The 14500-nt window shown below is 37.9% G+C and overlaps 1 protein-coding gene across 2 annotated transcripts; it reads left to right on the plus strand.

Moving 5' to 3' along the window:
* The first annotated feature begins 1043 nt into the window (after positions 1-1043).
* On the plus strand, positions 1044-11419 carry OTUD6B (OTU deubiquitinase 6B). 2 transcript variants are annotated; one of them, XM_014890744.2, is made up of 7 exons: positions 1044-1187; positions 3612-3766; positions 4821-4916; positions 6303-6615; positions 8103-8164; positions 8749-8855; positions 9330-11419. In XM_014890744.2, the coding sequence occupies exons 1-7, from the start codon at positions 1097-1099 to the stop codon at positions 9412-9414; spliced, it is 909 nt and encodes a 302-aa protein (XP_014746230.1). In that variant the 5' UTR covers positions 1044-1096; the 3' UTR covers positions 9415-11419. The 2 variants fall into 2 exon arrangements, with proteins under 2 accessions (XP_014746230.1, XP_088033249.1); XM_088177123.1 differs by lacking the exon at positions 1044-1187 and adding an exon at positions 2168-2362.
* Positions 11420-14500: the final 3081 nt, after the last annotated feature.

The following is a 14500-nucleotide window of genomic DNA, read 5'->3' on the forward strand; positions in this document are numbered from 1 at the left end:
ACATATTTCTAATCTAAAAAAAAAAAGTGGTTCTATACAGCAAGAGAGTTTGATATATCATGTTATGATTCTGTTTAAAACTTATGTCCTTTCTTTACACTTGACACTGTACTTCACAGAATCTCAGAATTGTCTAGGTTGGGAAAGATGTGTATGATGTCCAGCTGTTAACCCAGCACTGCCAAGTCCATCACCAAATCATATCTCTAAGAACCACATTTACTGCTTTTTAAATATCTCCAAGGAGGTATTCTTGTAGATATACATAGTTCATAAAAATTAATAACAGCAATGACCTTAAGAGTTAAAGGCAAACGGAGTTCTATTACTGAGCTTTTGCTCAGTTTGAGTAATTTTAAGCACTATTAAAATATTAACTTTTATAGGCTATATTTTGTCCATGTCAACTGAATGTTCCAGTGTTGGTGCTTGCAAAGCATCTCGCTACGCAATTTGTAGTTCTTACTTTGAGATGCTGATTTGGCCCCCAACACGAAGTCTGGCTTTTTACTGTAACAAAAATGTTTCACTTTCTGAGGAGTAATTTCACATCGGTGAGGAGACACAATCACCGCTGATTAGAAAATCGTGAGCCTTTCTACTGTTTTTGAGCTTCATGAGAAAAACTTGCACACGCAGCACACTGTGTATTTTGCACAGAAATGAACAGGTTAAATAATTTTTATTTTCCCTTAATGTGATAAATTACGTAAAAACCCTAACCCATTCCCTTCTCACTTGCGGTTTAAACAGGGGTTTAACAGGATCTACCTCTAGTTGAACTAAACGCATGGCTTTTTCCTAGCGCAGACTTGTCCATGGGAGTGCTTTACGGGGACATTGCGGCAGGAGCGAGTACCCCGCAGGTATGGGCGGACGGAAACGCTCACAGCCCCTGAGCAAACCAAGCGCTTCCTCTCCTTCCCACGAGCGGAGCCCAGGCTCCAGCCCAGGCTCGGGAGGCCGGGCCGCTCGGCCCCTCACGCCGCGGCGGAGGCGGTGTCGGGCGGGGCGGGGCGGCGCTGGCGGAAGCGCGGGGAGCTCCCGCCTCCCGCCGGGGTCGGGGGTCAGCGGCGCCCGCCGGCTCCCAGCGCCCATGGAGGGCTCGGGGGGCGAGGAGCAGGAGGCCGAGGGGCCGCTGCAGCAGCTGGTGAAGAGGCAGCGCAAGGAGAAGCGAGAGCTCCAGGGTGAGGGGCGCCGTGGCCGGCGCAGGGCGGGCGGGGAGAAGGAAGGCTGGGGAGCGGCGGTGGCGACACGCGGGGCCGGCTGGGCTCGGTATCCCCTCTCCGCCTTCCCTTGCGGCAAGCCCCGCTCGGCAGGGGCGGGAGGGACGGCGGCGGCTGTGGAGAAGGAGGGAGCAGCCCTGGAGTGCCCTCGCAGGGGGACGAGGACGGCGGTAGCGGCCTGGGGCGGGCGGGCAGCGGTGTGGCAGCTGGGCTGTGCTGGTCCTGCGGGCGGCCTGCGGAGCTCGCCTTGCCCTGGCCTTGGGAGCCGCAGATGCGCGGGACCTGCGACTTAATTAATGCTGGGCCATTGGCGTGATGTTCGCGTTTTGGTACTTTGGTTTTAAGTTGAATTTAATACATTTTAGATTGAAAAGCCTGCCTAGAGGCTCTTCCTGCCCAGCCTGTTACGTTTCTTCATTCCAAGTGCAGTTGACCTGAACCGAATTTTCATGTCCTATCCAGCCATAATAAAGTATCTGTAGTAAAAGACCTGTGTGGTCTTACAGTGCTTCAATATGAACTTGTAACACTTTTATATTGACCTACTCTATTACAATATATTCATATAATTAAATAGGTCTGTTGGATGAATTCTGTTGAGTTTCATAGTTAATTATAACACTTTTGTTAAGCCTTTCTCATTGATAGTGATACGGCCTTTTCCTTGATTAGGTTTTTTTTTTTGGTATGCATTGAAATAGGCTCATCTGCAGCCTTTTATCAGAGGGTTAAAGAAGAGAGGGGTCAGGTTATATAATTATCACTAAATCTTTAGGAACTTACTGTTTTGAGATGCCTGTTCCTCCCTCGGATTTGGTTGAAATTGAAGAGGGGTAGGAATCAAGCATTGTCATAGGTAGCTGGGGTACTTGGCACATTGATGGGGAGTGGCTGAGGAGCAGAGGGTTTTTACACCTAGAGAGGGTGATAATGGTTGTTCTCCACTAAACACAAGGTAAACACAAGGCAGGGGATTGGGACAGGCAGGTGACTTACAGGAATGTGTGTGCCTACTAGAAAAAAAACGTTCCTGGTATGTGCATTGATGACTGTTTACCAGAGAGCAAAACTGTTTGTAACAATTAACACAAGGTGCATCTCAACCTCTGAAAATCCAACACCTTCTCCGGTTGATGGTACTTGTCTTCACCCCTCCCCCCCTTTTCTCCTCTGTGTATTTGTGTGTGCCTTTTATGTTCTGAATTCCCTTCTCCTCTATTATGTTAATTTTAATGAACAAGGGTGCTTTTCTGTCATACTCATGTTATTCATCGGTGGGGCTGAATGCTTCACATAAATCTTTCAGTATAAGCATTCTTCCTGCCTCCCTTTGAAAAGTTTCATTATCACTGCCATCATCTTCAGCTCACAGTTGTGTCAGTCAAGGGTGAAGGATAGAAGAATGTACAGGTGATGAATAGCAAGCAGGGTGTTAAATAATTGCTGCTGTAACTCTTAAACAGTGAATACTGAAGTGACAGAGGTAGCAGGAGTGTTCATTTAAGAACACATGAGGAGAAGACTATGGGGGAGTCTGGTTGTAGTTTCCACTGTGTAATGGCTGGAGCCAGACTCATCAAAGTAGAGAGAATAGACTAGAGACACAGACTGAAGGGCAACAAGAAAAATCTTAAGGGAGGAATAAGGGAAAATATTTTCATAACAAGAATAATTAAATATTGGAAAAAAATGTTTCCCAGAAAGGTTGCAGAATGCCTGTTCCTGGAGACTGCACAGTCACCTGAATAAATTTCAGGTGCATCTGAATTAACATAACCTGATATAGCTTTGAGTTCAGCCCCACTTTGAGCAGAGACAGAGCTAGGTAACCTCTGGACACCATTTCTAACCAAACTATTCCGTGATTTTAGAAATGAAGCATTGACTTACAGCCTAGAAATACTTAGGGACTTTAATCAAGTTAAGTTTTTTTTTTTTGTTTTCGAATACCCATTTTGCTTTTAGAAACTTTGTCTTAAGGATGGGTAAACTCAGGTTTTAATTTTAATCTGCGTCTTGTGTGATTAAAAAATTGCACCTCTTTCTTGTGAGATTTGATATTTTGATGCCCTCATAATCTTTTTGAAGGCAACAGGCCAAAGTCTGGTGCACTGATGAAGTTCAGATGTATTTTTATTAGTAACCTGGCATAAGTTTTTCTCTTCTTCAGAGAAAGAATATAAAAGGCAGTTTGCATCTTTTAAAGACAAAATATAGCCATTTGGAAAATGTAAGGATCATAAGCGGCAGTCTCACAGCTAAACTATTATACTGATTTGTTGATGTTTGTAAATTAGTTTTTCTGTGTGACTTGCAGTCATTTTCTGCAATGACTATAGAGTATATATTAAGAAATATTATTTTATTACACTGCTTTTCTAACAGCAAAAATTCAAGGCATGAAAAATGCTGTTCCCAAGAATGATAAGAAGAGACGAAAACAGCTGGCAGATGAAGTTGCCAAACTAGAGGCAGAACTTGAACAGAAGCACAAGGAGGAATTAAAGCAGCTGAAGGAAGCTTCACCTGAACAGAATAAGGTATGTGCCCTGGCTTCAGACGAAGTTGTACAGGTACAGTTTGTGTTAGGGCTTTTTTAACTTTTTAAAATTATAATGAAATAACACCTCAAAGTACTTATCATTTTCTTCACAGTATTAGTAGCTTTTAAACTTAGGAAAACTTTAGCTCTTAGAATAAATGGGCAGTGCTAGAAGCGGCCTTTAACAGTAGGAGGTTTTTGTTGTTGAGCACTGTTGAGAGTGATTTGATTGCTTGAAGAATGGCTGTAAAAGATATTTCAAAAGCAAGTTTAATATAAATTTGCAAAAGCATGACAAAATTCGATGGCAAGATTTACTCTGTTACTGACTCCATGGAGGAGGCTTACATGGAAAATCACAAATGCCAAGCTGTAACAGAAATTAAATGTAGAGTGGGGGAAAGGTGCACCAGCACAAGTAGTATTTGGTGTTGTCTTTAAGGCTACATGAGTAACTCATGTAATGTAAATGTTAGAGAATTATTTTTCAAGTTATTGTTATATTGTCCCTCTGTATATAATACTAAAGTATTGATGACCTTCAACAAGTGTTTGACTCATCCAGTGTGTTTTGTCTTGCAATTTTTTCAACAGTGTAACTGATTTTTTTGTATGGCTCTTACAGTTACTGGGTTAGGTTTGTCATTTATTTTTTGGGAAGTTTGAGCTCAGTCTTTTTCAACTGCTGGTTATGCTTTGATACAGGGGATGGGCCCTTCTACTTTAATTTTCACAGAACTTGCTAATGGCTGGCATGGTGAAGAAAGCTTTTCCTTTCAGCCAGTAAGCAGTATTCACTCTCCAGTATGTAAGAGAACATACAGCTTAAATTTGAGATGCACATAACTCTGTTGGGACTGCAGAAAAGTAACAGAATGCAAGACAGTAGTTTGGGATGTGAAATGCTTTGGTGGCTTCTGTGCTATACATAGATCTCTGTGGTTAAACTTGATAAAAATGCCCTGGAAGAGAATTTAAAACTTTTTCAGAAGATGCATATCTTAGTTATTGTTTATACTAATAAGAACATTTAACTTATTTTTTCTTTTTAGACAGATTCCATAGCTGATGGGGTTGCAAATATAGAGCTTGAAGGAGTAGAGCAGCAGATTCAGCATCATCGAATATCAAAAGCACAGAAGAGGCGGGTATGACTTCACGTTAAACATTTTGCAAATAACTGATTGACTTTATGTTCAACTAAACCTAACTGTAATAGCCAAAGGTAAACAATTTTGCAGGGGACATTACCTGGGTAATTCTGTATTGATTCTGTACCTACTGGGTGCCTTGAAAATCTGTTAAAGTGCTGCCTAGAGATATGTGAGGATTTTAGAAATAATTGTACTTTTCTACCCTCAGCCATGAGCCAGGAATCAGAATAGGTCAGAAAATGGGAGCCATAAAAAAAGAAATTAAGTAAAGTAAATGATTTTTGAAAGACTTTCACTAAAAGTATTATTAAAGAAGTAAAATAATTGAATCAAAATAGTATGTGGAAATTATGCAACTAGTAATACTTTACACATTTAACGAAAGAACATCAATACTGAAGAAATTCTTTTAAAATATTGAGTTGTTAAGAAACACTACCTAACGTCCTGTCTGTTAGGCTTAGATCTGGTTAAACATCAGATGTTGTGATGGATTAACATTCTCCTTGTGCCTACATGAATATTGGGTCAGGACCAGGGGAACAATGCTTTATTGCATATTTCATCCCCTGTTACATGATCACTACAAAGATGTTAAAAGGATGTTCATAATTCATGGCACCCTGTTTAGGCAAACCAGGAACCTTGGTCTAGTTTTCTTATATTCTTATTGTCTAAACCAGTCTGGTCTTGATTTGTGGTGAATTTTAAGTCTGAAAATAGGAAGATCATTCTTTATACTGCTTCCTTTTTTACTTGCTGTTTACTTTGGTTCTGGCTCCTTTGTTAACACCAGCATGATCTTATGAAACATTCTATGAAAGTAATTTTCTTTTTGTATTATTGCATCCCTGCTAATACTCTCTACATGCCTTCTTATCCATCCTTTAGGTTAGGAGCAGTCTTTTATCATATAGAGTACCTATCCTGAGGGAGTTTCAGTTTCATGGCATGAGCTCCATTATGCAGTCATATACTTAACTGGTAGATCTCACACTTGTTATGAAAGAGCAGTATTTTCTGATGTTTAATTAGAATTCCCATACATGAGTGTTGAAATAGTTGATCCTGAAGAAAGGACTATGATTAATAGCCTTTATATGAGTGTTATTTTGCATGTTGCTGTAATTAAGATTTCTCTTGTCATATAATTTTGGGTGTGGTGTTGGAGGCAGTTAGGATATATTGGTCACTTAGCAGTGCTAAAGTTTGGGTTTAGGAGGTCTCTACTTGGTAGTACTGATTCAGAGAAATATTTTGTAGATAAGAATGTACTGAGAAAAAATTGGAAGAGTTAGAAGCAAGCGCTAAGCCAAGAACCATACAAGCATATTCTAAATTTTAACATTTGATGTAATTTTTGTGTGTTTTTAATTTAAGGAGAAAAAAGCTGCTTTGGAGAAAGAAAGAGAAGAAAGAATAGCTGAAGCTGAGATACAAAATTTAACAGGTGCTAGACATCTTGAAAGTCAGAAACTTGCCTCCCTGTTGGCAGCAAGGCAGTTAGAGATTAAACAAATCCCTTCAGATGGCCATTGCATGTACAGAGCTATTGAAGATCAGCTCAAGGATCACCAAAATTCCTGGACTGTTGCCACTCTGAGAAGCCAAACAGCAAAGTATATGCAAAGTCACTTTGATGACTTCCTGCCTTTTCTTACAAACCCTAATACTGGAGATATGTATAGCAAAGGTAAGATCTGTAGCATGTGAGATTTTAAAAACTGTTATCACTGTGTCTGATAAATCTCAGTTACAGCTGAATTGAGACTTCTACGGTGTTTGTAACTTTGTTACTTTGTTGTGTTCCATGGAGCACAGAATTATGATCTGCTGTGAAACTTGGTACACCTAGATCTCTAATTAATATATTTTTTTAAATTAATCTAAGAAATATTTTCCCCATTAAATAAAAACAAAACAGGACTTGCTGGTTACTAGATGATGTGAACTCATTCTGGGATGTTATTTGTTACTATAAACAGCTTTTCTACCCGGTTGGAGTGATTTTCTTGTCAAGTTTTATATTGCTGTTTTCAATGCACACAGGAAAGCTGTTAAAAATGGGTATGAAATTCAAGCAAATCTATTTTATAATAGTTCGAATAGATGCATTTTCTTATCCTATCTTGTTTTTTCAGTGCAAAGTATTTTGGAACATTTTTTTTACAAGTAGACTGAACTAAAAAGTACAAAGAGCTTTAGTGTGGAGCAACGGTGTAGGCTGAGTAAAAACGGAGTTTGTGTACCTCTTATTTAAGCAATACATGATTTATTCATTATGCCTGGAACACCACAAAAATGACTGCATAAATTTCCTTAACTTAATGCTACATTTGTTTAATAGGCATTGCTGTGGGTTTCGTGTGGTCACTGGGTGCTGTCTTTCCCATGATGACAGAGATTATTGTCGCAGGTTAAATGTGTCCTAGGAGAATACTGAATAAAATTCTGCACAGCAACAGGGAATTGTACTTTTTTGTTATAAAGGAAATGAATGAAAAGTCATTCTGAGCAGTCTTCAGAAAATCTGAAGATTGTCTTTCTCAAAATCTGTATGTAAGGTTCAAAAGCTCGAGGGTTTATAATTTACACATTTTATACCTGGTTTGTGTAGAAGATGATCTGAAAAGATTTTAATTAGCTATTTACAAAGGAACTTTTTATTGAGAATAAATACTTCAGAGGTTAAAAACAAGGTAGCTAATCTGGAAATTTAAAGAAACCTTAACCAACTACATGCAGTTGCAAGATTTTTAAAACATACCTGACACCTGGCTACTGTAAGAACTAGATATACTACTCACTGTCATATTCTTTTCTAAAGTTTCTAAACATCCTCTGAAACGTAACAGGAAAAAAACTGTATGCAATTTCATGTTTGTTGTTACCTGTTGTTCTCTGAATAAAAAATTTAAAGTATTAGCTATACTTCTTTTTATACTCTTTTTTTTATCCCTTTCTTCAGTCTGAAATTTTCTTTCTAAAACAGAATGCATTTGGGGTTTTTTTTCGACAAGTCTTTTTCTCTCCTTCTCTTCAGTAAATACAACATATTTTCCTTTATAATGTGTTTGTGCTTTTCTGGCTCTAGTTCTTCATTGTACAATCAGTGTTTTTCATCAGTTGCTTGTTCTCAAACAAGACAAGTACTAAAAGTTGTCTTTTCTTTCCCTGCAGAGGAATTTGAGAAATACTGTGATGATATAGCAAATACAGCTGCATGGGGTGGTCAGCTGGAAGTAAGTATTGCACTGATAATTTTTATTTGTGAAATTCTGAAGTGGGTGAATATACCTTTTAAAAAGGGCTTCTTTAAAAATAATATCTGAAGGCATAAGGGAGCATAGTCATAAATAGTTTATTTAGAACTTTTTCTTGTGGTTGTAGGTTGTTTTGTTTTCCCACCATCTTTTCTGATGTATTTACAGCATGCGAGTTAGTGAATTCATTTGGTATAAATATCATTAGAAATACTGACACTATGAGTGGGGGAGTATTGTTAGGTTGTTGTCATGTAAACGAGAACTTGAGCTTCAAAAAATATGTATTTATTTTAGTTTGTCTTAATTTTATGAAAGAACAGTTAGCAAATTAATGAAACTAGCCCAGTGTTGCATCCTCTAGACAATGATTAGTTTAAGGCAATGAGTTTTCAATTAAAGTTCTAAAAGTTAAAATAATTTTGCTTATTTTAATAAAGTTTATTTTCTGAAAATATTACTAATGTTATGTTTGAACCATCTGCTAAAATTAAATCCCTAGTCTTCCTGTCTCCTGCCTACATTGTCTTTAATCCTATTACTAAATTGTTTTTGCCTTAAAGCTAAGGGCTTTGTCACACATTTTACAAACACCTATTGAAGTAGTGCAAATGGATTCGCCTCCCATTGTTGTTGGTGAAGAATATTCAGGCAAACCAATAATACTTGTGTAAGTATCTAATTTTATCACTTAAATTTAGTGCAGTTATTTTTGTAACAGCCTCAGCTTTGATTCTCACCTGCTCTTTTACTTTCTGTTACGCATCTGATGTTGAAACACTGCTTGAGTAATAGTTGTGCAGGTCAGAAATTGTTTCTGATTGACACACTTATTTTGGAGAAATTGTAATTAGACAGCGTCTGATGTGTATCAGTCACTGATTTAGAGAATGCTGCAAGGTCATTTTACCTGTTGAATAATTACAGAGCAATAATGACATTGATACAAAATGGAGGAAACTTTTTTCCTTCTTCAGAGTATTTGTCAAACTGCCGGAAGTCATCAGAATTAAAAGTTGTGTTTATCAATTCTCTTCTATTTTTCTTGCTAAAGCTTGATTTTATTTGTCTTCTAGTGCTGTTACTGTTTGGCATGATGTATACTTTTTGTTAAACTGAACATATTTCTTTAACTTTTTTTTAGGTATATGAGGCATGCCTATGGATTAGGAGAACATTACAATTCTGTAAAAGTTCTAACAGATGCTGCTACAGAAAACAGCAGCTAGCATACAAAAGTTGTACATTCACGTGGATAACAGTTGCATCGTGGTGTGTTGGGCTCCAGGAAATTCCCAGTAAGACTGGAAAGTAAATGGAATGGATTATAAATTAGAAAAAAAAAATAAAAGGCCTGCAAGGTTTGACTATCAATCAGAAATAACTGAAACCAAAACAAAACAAAAACCAAAACCACACAACAATATTGTGAAATTGTTGGTATTAATTATGTTTAGAAGATCTGTAGAACGGTGTCTGTGTAGATCACGTCTTTTTCAATAGAGCTTCCTCTCAATTCTGCAGAGAAAATATCAAGTAATGAAAATTCGTTTTGGTTAATCTGCATTTCTGCTGAAGATTTAAGGTTACCTGTAGGTTCCTATTCCATTATTTCTGTCAGATTTTCACAATAATGGAAGAATTCCGTTTGAAATAACTGGTGATATTTTGGTTATGGAATATCCTCTGCAGTGTTTTTGTAGCCCTATCAGGATCTAATTTCAACAGTGTAGGATTTATTCCCTTCTTTATTTGGGCAGAGAAGATCTGGAAGTAAATCCAGCAGCAGAATATCTTGCTTGGCTGAAGGACATGCACAATCTTTTAAAAGACTTTCATGTAAGATTTTTACCAAGGTTTGATGTAGGGTTTATTCTTTGCAGGTCACAGTAGGAATTCAACTCATGTGCAAGAGGAGCATTGTTATTTAGGACTGTACATTATACTGTCAGTGCAAGTTAACTGCACTGTTTATTCTCCATAATCTTTCACCTATTCATTTTGGTGAATCAGAAAACTTACAGAGCTCCTCAGTGTCCTCACTTCAGGTATTGAAACTCATCTGAACTCATAATTTCTGGATCTGCTGATCTAAGCACTTTGTCATCTACAGTGTGATGTTTTGTAATGCTTAAAACAGCTGGTTACACACAGCTGTAGAAATAACCACCTTGGGTTTTGTCAGTAACTGAAGGTGATCTGGAAAAACGAATTATGTTTATTTTAATTGCTTCTTATGAGGCACAGAGAATGGAAAGGTTTTAATATGGCTTGACTTTTTACATCAGAGATGTAGATTGTTGTAAATGTGACTTGAAAATTAGGAGCATACTGAAACCAAAGTTTTAATGCCATTTTTTTAACAAGAAAGTGATTTTTGAGTTTTTTAAAAAGCCTTAGTCAATTAAAGAATTGTCTGTGTTTTTCTTCTGCTGAGTTGGTTTGGAGAAAAGTGGTTCATGAAAAGATTAAACACCTTTGCCCTACTTTGAGGATTATGACCTAACAGTATGTATCTTGTAATCTTTCAGTAAAGCTAGCCTGCAGACTTACATTCCTGGAACTTAGAAAAATCTGCTCTTACTTAAGAGGGAGATAAATGATTACTTTATCGGTCAGATTATGTCTGATTTAAAGCACTTTGAGAGAGAGAAAAAATCAGATACTAACAGCAGGAGTTCTTGGACAAGCAGCTCTCCAGACTGGTGCCTGCTAGGAAAACAAAGTATTAACCAGATCAGGAGTTTTTACATTCTTATTTATCTGTTACAGTATAACAAATATAGCTGGTTTATATACCAGACCAGCTGGCTTACTGTAAAATTCGGTTTACTACCTTGATTGTATACAATGATGGTTTTAATTTCAAACAAAAAAATAGGATACAACAGCATGGAAAAAATGTTTCTATTCATAATACCATTACAAATTTCACTAAAGATAATAGTACGAAGAAGTACTGTTCTCTGCATTGCTTAGAATTGATGTGATATAAAATGCACATGCTGCATTTTATAGATATGCAGTTCTTTGGGGTTTTGGGTTTCAGTTTTGTTCGATTAACTGAGCGAGAAAAGATGCCAGAACTGGGTAACACCTGTACCAAGAGTTTGTCATGTTGAAGATGTTTACAGTTTGTATAAAGTTAAATAATTTAATATAGTGAGTGAAAGATCTTTGTTCATGCTGTATGGGACTTGCCAAAAAGTAATAAATTGGTTTATTTGTGGCAAATCTTGTTGGGGTCAGTTTTATCTTGTACTCAAATAGTTCACTTATTTCCTAGTACGAATAAGCTTATCTGTTTAAGTTTTAGGATCCTACTGTAAAATGAATTCTAAAATAACTGATTGTATTCAGGCAATGCTCCACTCCGTATAAAATTGTTTCTGAACAAAATTTATCCTCCGTGTTTTAGCAGTTAAACTTGAGCTCTTCTGAAAAACTGCATTTGAAAATACTGTTGAACTTCCCTATGCATTAAAAGGATGAAGTGAAACTGAGAGAGGGTCTTCTAATAATTAAGCTCTTAACTTCTTTGTCAGATTACATTTTTCTCTGCAGAATAACACTATTTACTTTGAGTGTGTATTTCAACTTTCCTTGCTTTTATCTGTAATTTAGTTTCTTCAGCTGCTGTTTCTTTTAAGGACTGTTGGGTATTTTTTTCAAGATTGAGATTAGTTGCCATTAGGAATGCTCACATAAATAGGAGGGAAGCTGTCTAGTGGTCTGCAATAAATTGTGTACAATATTCTGAGAGGGAAGAACTTATTGGTTGTTGAAAACAGTGGTTACATGTGGCTCTTAGTGCTTGTTCTTGTCCCCTTCACTTACTCTGCACCAGAGTTTGCTCTCCTGTCCAGTTGCTAGGGCTGCAGGCAGCCCCATAAAGGGGGTGGGAGGTGGGTAGCGGCCAGAGGGAGTGCAGACGTGTCATAATTTATTTAAACAATAAATAAATTAATAATTTATTATTTAGATAGTAAATTAGTTCAAGGATTTTTTAAAGAAAGAAATTATATAAAATGCAATGAAGCAGTGATGTCCCTTGTGAACATTTTTACAATTCTCATAATTTCTTGTGTTTACATATAATGAAATATTGCACCAAAGCTAAAACACAACTTTTTTCTGTTGAGGGCGGCAGAGTACTGAAATAGGTGCCCAGGGAGGTCGTGGAGTCTCCCTCTCTGGGGACATTGAAAACCCACCTGGTTCCTGTGTAACCTGCTCTGGGTGATCCTCCCCTGGCAGGGCAGTTGGACTGGATGATCTCCTGAAGTTCCTTCCAACCCTAGTGATTCTGTACTACACAGTGAAGAGGGAATTTGTTTCACAACCCCTTTCTTAGAGGCAAAATTGTCAGTAGGAGCACTTTTTGCCTCCTCCCTATGCTCTGTCCTCCCCCTTTTCACAGGCAATTGAACAGGGGCTGTGATAGGCTCCAGGTAAAAAAAAAAAAAACAACTGCTGAAATTTTGGGTGTATGCAGAGCACATCCCCTCTGCTCCTCTTGTGACTCAAGGAGTAAGTGGTGGCAGCAGTGTGACTGGGTACATCAGCTGCTTGTGGGATGGTGGCTTCCCCTGGCCTGAGTTATACTTGAGTGTAACGGTGTTATGAATTACAGCAGTGAGAATTACTGCAGCTAAATGCACGGGTGGCAGCAGAGTGGATGGAGTTGGAGGGACAGTCCCTCTGGCAGTTTGGGCTGTGGATTTTACCCAGTTGCTCCCTCAGCAGCACTGGTTGCCTTATGGATTCAGTGATGTGACAGTGACCGAGTGAGGACAGGCAGTGTCCCTTCCGTGTCAGTGCGGGTGATCACGCTGCACACAAACAGCAAACGTGTTCTGTGTTCAGAACAGCCCTGCTCACACCCTGCAGAGGTGTGCTGGGGTCTGCAGCCACTTTCCTGCTAAAGGAGCCAGTGATGAATGTCCTGGAGGTGGCCTGAAATCTTTGGTGAGAGTGGACATCAGAATGTCCCATCTGCATCATCTGGCTACTTTGGGCTGCCATCTGTCATAGGCCATGGAATTATTGCAAGTATAACTTTCTATTTTTAGTCCTTGAAATACACCCTGCCTCCCTCGTCTCCCAGGGGATCTCCTGGGATGTTATTTATGAATGATAAGCAGTCTGTGTTTATTACTTAATCTATAAGAACTTAAGCAGGCTTAAAAATAGGATCTGAAACACAGAAGGCATTTTCGGTACTTTCCTTGGCTCTAGTGAGAATGCTAACCCACCAATTCCTTTGGTTTGAACAACTAATAAAAGCAACAGATGGGTTATGATTGATCACTAGAGGCATATGATAGATGTACTTTTGAATACAACTAAATACAACTTAGCAATTCCCCTTGTATGTTAGAAAAATATACTAAAAGATATAAAAATAATTATTCACACACAAAAATATTTGGTAAAATTCAGAATAAACTGATGTAGTCTCTGTGTTGAAGATTAAATAAATACATCAAGGTGTTAATTGAAAAGCTTTATACTCTTTGCAAGTTAGAAAAATTGGAGTGCATAAGCTTGTATAGTAAGCAGATTCAAAAATATTCCTAGGAGCTAAATTTTCTGCACAGGCTCCCTCAACATCATCAGTTCTGCAAATATTTTGTCATGATATATGAAGGAGTTAGACACATTAAGAATCTGGTGATGCTGTGTTTGTGCAGATATGAAAACCTTCCAGATGTGAGTAATGCTGTTTTATTTTTTATAGTTTTTTTTTTTTTTCTTTTGAAGGATAGTATTATGAAAACATTTGAGCAAGGTCTCTTATTTGAAATTATTACATAAATCATGAAGATGCACTTTGACACTTGCATTCTGGAAGGTATATGAATATCTTTGAGAAAGCTAAGGATGTGGAGATTTTAAACTAATAATTCCTCCACATATATATATATATATACACACACGTATATCCTCTAAAATCAAAATATGAATAAAATCTCGATAGTATAAGGATGCAATAGTTTGTCATTAAATCATAATAAGGCTCCATTGAGTGGGGAAAGTGAGGGATATCTAATGAAGAACCATTTTTCTGTTAGCTGTTTGCAGAACCTTGGAACACAAAGAAACCAGAAACAGAACGGGGAAAGTAGTTGTGAATTGGGAATGCCCACATGAAATGAACAAAATTTTTCAGTGTTGAGGAATATTCAGGTGCTGGTGGCTGAGTGTGCTGCACCTTCTCTCCCTGGCTGGAGAGAAGTGACTGGAGCCCCAGGCAAACAGCTGTGAGTGCCATTTACACTTCAGTGCTTTTCAAGAGTTCACCATATTAATCAG

This window comes from Sturnus vulgaris, chromosome 1 (genome assembly GCF_052056855.1).
Source record: "Sturnus vulgaris isolate bStuVul1 chromosome 1, bStuVul1.hap1, whole genome shotgun sequence".
Taxonomy (NCBI): domain Eukaryota; kingdom Metazoa; phylum Chordata; class Aves; order Passeriformes; family Sturnidae; genus Sturnus; species Sturnus vulgaris.

Excerpts from the sequence above, each read along its gene's own strand:
- OTUD6B (XM_088177123.1), top strand. The coding sequence starts at position 2,227 with ATGTGTGTGCCTACTAGAAAAAAAACGTTCCTGGTATGTGCATTGATG. Across the intron at positions 2,363-3,611 it reads AACACCTTCTCCGGTTGATG|CAAAAATTCAAGGCATGAAA; the intron begins GTACTTGTCTTC and ends CTTTTCTAACAG. Across the intron at positions 8,856-9,329 it reads GGCAAACCAATAATACTTGT|GTATATGAGGCATGCCTATG; the intron begins GTAAGTATCTAA and ends ACTTTTTTTTAG.